Below are 6476 nucleotides of genomic sequence, written 5' to 3' on the forward strand. Positions count from 1 at the left end.
TTGGCAAAGAAAGGTACACCAAGTGTGCCTTCTAATACTTGGTGGATTGACACGGGATATGATTCACATTACTAATTCATTGTAGGGATTCCATACAAAGAAAATACTGGAAAACAACCAACGGACCATTAAAGTTAGGGACATAAATGAAAAGAAGGTTGAAATTATAGGTAGTATGGTGTTGTTATTAGATGGAGAACATGAAATGGTCCTTCAACACACTTTATATGTACCTACTATAACTTGCAACTTAATATATGTATCTAACCTTAAATATGATGGATATAGCTTTAACTTTAATAATGATGATGATGATGTTATTATATATCATCATAAATCAGTTGTTGGGTTTGGTAGATTGGAGGGCAGCCTCTATAAACTAAACCTTGATAATAAGTTTTCGGAATCATTATTACCTATGGATGTAAATATTTGTGAATGTAGTAATATAAGTAAGAGAAAGAGAGATAWTGAAAAATCATCCCGATTATGGCATAAACGTCTAGATCATATATCTAAAGAAAGGATGACACGTCTTRTTAAAGATGAGATTATTGAAAATCTTGATTTCTCGGACTTTGATCCATGTGTAAATTGCATAAAAGGTAAGATGACTAATAATAATAAGAAAGGTGCAAACCGTAGTTCAAGCTTGCTTGAAATAATTCATACGGACATTTGTGGTCCTTTCCCTTCTGGTTTAGGAGAATACAAATCTTTCATTACCTTTATTAATGATTATTTACGATATACCTACTTGTTTTTACCATTTGGTTGGTTTTGATTCCAAAATGGTGAAGAGTTGAAAGATTTGAACAAAGTGAATGCATAAAATGGTGGATCCGTATGCCTTTGTGTTAAATCATGGGGTTTTACTTATAATGTTGTCTTATTTTGAATGACCATCTTTCAAACTATTGTGTTAACTTTGTTAACAATTTTCAACCAATCACAATCCATCTTAGTATTAGGTTCTTATCCATCTTATAATTTAATGACAAAGATACATATGTAATTTTTCTTTTTTATGTAACTCCTATATCATTAACTGAGAGTTACAAAATCATAAAAATCCTATGATTTGTGTTAACTTATTATTAATCTTGTTATTTTTTTAATATTAATTTTCTATCTCTAATATTTATGAATTTGTGATTGGTGGAGGAGACCCGGTAGTAAAGTTTTCGGTATCGTTCAAATTGACATATACGAAAGATGATGAACATGTTTGACCATATGAACACAAATTCACATATGAGAACATTCGTATAACCATATAAAMACAACTCGACATATATGAACCATTGTGTCAATTATGAACACAAATTGACATATATGAACACTTGTGTCAATTATGAACACAGATTGACCTATATGTATAGTTGGTATAGATATGAACACATATTGACACAAATGAACATATGAAAAATGATGAACATGTGTAACCATATGAACACAAATTCACATACATGAACATTCGTACAACCATATGAACACAACTCGACATATATGAACCCTTGTGTCAGTTACGAACACAAATTGACATATATGGACCCTTGTGTCAATTACGAACACAAATTGACATATATGAACCCTTGTGTCAGTTACGAACACAAATTGACATATTTGTATAGTTGGTATAAATATGAACAAATATTGACACAAATGAATATACGAAAGATGATGAACATGTGTGACCATATGAACAAAAATTCACATATATGAACATTCRTACAACCATATGAACACAACTTGACATATATGAACCCTTGTGTCAAATACAAACACAGATTGAYATATATGCACACTTGTGTCATTTACGATTTTTTTCCATATACACCCCTGTTCACACATGAACAATTCCCATAAATATCGAATACTTGTTCATATATGAACCATTAACAAAAAAAATTGTAGAAGAATCTGGTATCAGGGATCTTGCTGTTGGTTTTGATTCGATAACGAGATATGGAAGAAGAAATTTATCAACAKAGTGAAAATTACGGGTGTTACAGGAATGASATAAGGAAGAAGAAATTCTTCAGAATTATTGAGAGCTTCAAGTACTCAAATTCACTTCGAAATGGTTGTTTGGTCAGATTGGAAAGAAGGTTAAGGCCAAAAAGATTCCTCACTAAAGTTGTCGAAGTTCTGAAATTCATAGATCTGACGATAAGATTTTCTGAAAAGTTTACACGGATACTCCTAATGCAGAGATGTGATCTATTTTGTACTCACTACAAGAAAAGTGAGTTTTGACGATGCGCCTTTTAGCGATGACATGTTTCATAAGTTATAGCGATGACATGTTTCATAAGTTATAGCGATGGCATGTTGTTGTTATATAATATTTCTAATGATAAATGGACTTTTAGCGACAACAAAAGTCATTGCTAAAAGTCTTGTTTCTTGCAGTGGGGGCCCTGTTTTTATGTTCGCCCAGGGCCTAAAAAATATCAGAAACGGGCCTAAGTCCAACAACTGAGCGTTATACCCAAAAGGTCTAGTGAGTGTACAATTCTCATACAAATAACATAACTTTCCAAACTTAGAATCAAACTTGTATGGATACAAACATTTATCTATTTTTCTCGTGGTTATACCGCCATTTCATCTCTCTTGCAGCTACACTGTCATTTCATCTCTCTCGCGATTACACCACCATTACATCTCTCTCGCGGTTACACCGCCATTTCATCTCTCTTGCAGTTACACCGCCATTTCATCTCTCTCGCGGTTACACCGCCATTTCATCTCTCTCGCGATTACACCGCCATTTCATCTCTCTCGCGGTTACACCGTCATTTCATGATAAGAACTTTAATTCAAAATAAAGTCAAATCAACATTAACCGGATTTGAAATCCGGACAACACTACCCGAATATGGAATCCGGTCAACTTAGCCGGATATGGAATCCGGTCAACTTAGCAGGATATGGAATCCGGTCAATATTGTCCTGATATGGAATCCGGACATCATATGAGATTGTTACCCCGTATATCACTTGAGCGATTTAGATTATACACCGGAGGATACTTGACCGGTTTAGAGAATACCGCGACGAATCTTCAAGTGATTTAAAGAGAATCTGGTTGTTTCTTGGGTGGTTTAAGATAAACCCGGACACCCCTTGTCCGATTTATGCTCGAATCCGGACAACACTTGACCGGTTTAGATGAAGTCCGGTCAACACTTGTCTGGTTTTAAAAATGGTAAATCGTACAATATACAAAGTAATTCAAAATAAGGTAATTCTAATAACAATGAATTGTATACCAACAATTATTACTCAAAGCAAAAACACACTCACCTTTATATGTTTGAACAGATTAAGCCTGCGTTTTCCTTCTCAATCTTCACTCTCAAATATGATTTCTAAAGAAAATTTCTCAAAAGTCCTTACTACTCTTATGCACTTGCTATTTATAGCAAGTGCATAACCGCGACCAAGTAAAACACTCCAATACAAATTCCCATACTCACATACATAAATTAAGATGGCATATAAATATATATATATATANATATATATATATATATATATATATATATATATATATATATATATATTCCAAAATTTCATACTTCAAACTCTGAAACCCGAATATTACACCCCCACCCAATTTTGTTATACACCTTTACCAAAGTTTGTTAGAATAACTTGTAATCCTTGGAATAGCTTTTCTCAAATAATTAATTGTAATTCTCTCAAGTATACTTTGTTCAAAAGATCTGATTATAATTCTCCAAGATTTGAATCAATAGACAGATGACTATGATTACTATTGATATCATTCTTGTTCATATGTGTTGATTATATAAATCAATTAATTGTGAAATATGGATACACCGATACATTATGCCTCTAAATTGAAAATAATCCAAGACGTCAATTCAAAAAGTTCTGGAAGAGAAATCCCTCTCACTGGCTACACAGTACTCATATATCCACGCGGAGGGTGGCCAATGAATGAGGTGTCCGGAGAAGAAGGGGTGGCCCCGGATAGTATGGTCGACCGTGGCTATTTTAATTTAGGTTCATTCTTATTAAGCTTTAAAAAGTCAAAGACCATCCAGCCTAGTGGTAAAGGCTTGGGCATGACATAGTCATGGACCCGAGTTCGAGCCCTGGGAGGGGAGTGTTGGCGACATTTAAGTGGGGCCATGTTTAGCCTCCAAATTTTCCGGGGATTAGTCGGGCTTTGGGTCGGACACCCTTACAAAAAAAAAAGTTGTACATGAAAAAAAAAACTTGTATAACAAGAAATTTATTAAATAAAGTTGTGTAAAATTTTTAAAAAAATATAAGAGGTAAATCTCGATTTAGAAAAACTTGGAGTATATTAAATAAAGATTAATAATGTGACATTTCCATCATCAAATGTTACCAGGCCTTCAGTCAAAATATATATAAAATAGAAAACTATAAAAAATTGTTATATTTATTAAAAAAAATTGTTACACTAAATAAAAACTAAACCGAATTTCATTACATTTTAATCCATTAATTTTAGCCATTGAAAAATGATTAAATTGTATTAAAAAACCATAAAATAATTATTATTTTTAATTAAAGAAAACTAAAACCTAGCAGTAGCATCGTTCATGCCGTTTCTTTGTTTTGAACACTTTTCCCTTGATTTTCCCAATGTAAATCCGCTTTGGTTTCTCCTCCATATAAACACATTCACACAAAGCAAAAATTCCATAACTACTATAAAACCAAAACATTTCTCCAACTTCTCCCCTTGAACAAAATGTCTCATGACATGCCCATGCCCATGCCCATGCCTAATGCCACCATGAACCACATGGCCATGATGCACATGACCTTCTTCTGGGGCAAAGATGTCATCATGTTATTCAATGATTGGCCAAATGGTAAGTTAGGCATGTACATATCGGGGTTGCTTTTTGTCTTTGTCCTTGCCATTGCAGTTGAGTTTTTCTCGGTCTTTCCTACCATCAAGACAGGGGCAAATCCGTTCGTCAGCGGATTGACTCAGGCTTCAGTTTATGGACTTCGGATGGCTCTTGCATACATTGTAATGTTGTGTGTGATGTCATACAATCTTGGTGTTTTTATTTTTGTGGTGGTAGGACATGCTGTCGGGTTTTTTCTAGTGAAGTATCGGGCGGCATTGAAAATAAAAGATAATCCGGTATAAGTTTTTTACCATCAACCCAGTTCGGATAGTGTAAAAAATAAAATTTGGATTTTTAAATAATTACTCATTTGATTGTATGATAATAAACACATGTCTTATGATTTTGAAAGCATGTATTAATGAGTTGGTAGCCTATCTTATTTAAAGAAATTATGAAGTAATAAATGGTACCTCTCTATATGTATTTTACCACCAAATATGTGCATAGGTAATTTTCAAATGCTAAAGCTTTTGATATAATGAGGTGAGATTTGTCTTATTTTCAAGAGTTCATTATGTTAAAAAAATATTCCTATGTCAATTTTTTTAAAGCAAATAAAACTTACGGTTTTTTTAAAGAGTTTGAAACCTAGTCAAGCTAGACACATCGATTTGTATTAATTATAATAACAAAAACACAAGGTAAGGGACGTAAAAACCAAAACCCTGAATTGTAATTGGCATAATAGAACCTTTAATTCAATATCTGGAACTTAAAAGACAAGGAAAACTGCAAGTAGTTTTCAACTAAAATAGTAAATTATATGAAAGTTAGGTTCTGTTTACCAAACTCTTACCCGGGTAAATGCTTACCAAGTCACTTTATTTTATCGGATGAATATGACAAGAACTAATAATCTTACCCATTAAGAGTGAAGGCAAGAATCGAGAGTCTTACCCAGTAAGTGAGGACGATGACTCTTACCCGGGTAAGCGCTTACCAAGTCACTTTACTTTATCGGATGAATATGACAAGAACTAATAATCTTACCTACTAAGAGCGAAGGCAAGAATCGAGAGTCTTAACCAGTAAGTGAAAATAATGACTCTTACCATGGTTAGCGCTTACCGGGATAAATTGTTGCATATGATGCGTTTTAGTGAATAAAATCTTACCTGGTAAGTAAGCGATAATGTTGAATTTTACCGGTAAGTGCTTACCTGGTAATGGTTTAGGTAAACGACCCCTTAGTGTCATAGTAAGCAAAGAGCAAAACTCATAAACTTACTAGGTTTAAAAGCTAAAGTCTAAGGTGGCGTTTGTTTTTTAAGAGGTACTTAAGTCTGAAGTCTGAATTCACTTCTGAAATTTAAGAGGTGGTGCTGAAGTCTGAAATCTGAATCAGTCAGACTGTTTGTTTTTACGTCTGAAATCTGAATCAGTCAGACTGTTTGTTTTTACGTCTGAAATCTGAAATCTGAATCAATAAGACTGTTTGTTTTTGTAAACTGACAAACTTCTGAAGTCTGAAATCTGAATCAATTCATTTCAATTAAATAAAACTGAAATATCCAATCATTTAAACCATTTGTAAACTACCATATA

At 33.4% G+C, this 6476-nt stretch overlaps 1 protein-coding gene across 1 annotated transcript; it reads left to right on the forward strand.

The window, feature by feature from the left end:
- Positions 1 to 4759: 4759 nt before the first annotated feature.
- LOC112518313 (copper transporter 2-like) lies at positions 4760 to 5170 on the forward strand. The gene has a single exon (XM_025125962.1). It carries the CDS (start codon positions 4760 to 4762, stop codon positions 5168 to 5170), a length of 411 nt encoding a protein of 136 aa, XP_024981730.1.
- Positions 5171 to 6476: the final 1306 nt, after the last annotated feature.

This window comes from Cynara cardunculus, assembly GCF_001531365.2.
Source record: "Cynara cardunculus var. scolymus isolate 2C chromosome LG 9, CcrdV1, whole genome shotgun sequence".
Taxonomy (NCBI): Eukaryota; Viridiplantae; Streptophyta; class Magnoliopsida; order Asterales; family Asteraceae; genus Cynara; species Cynara cardunculus.

Bases quoted from the DNA above. Each gene is read 5' to 3' on its own strand.
- LOC112518313 (XM_025125962.1), top strand. From the start codon at position 4,760: ATGTCTCATGACATGCCCATGCCCATGCCCATGCCTAATGCCACCATG.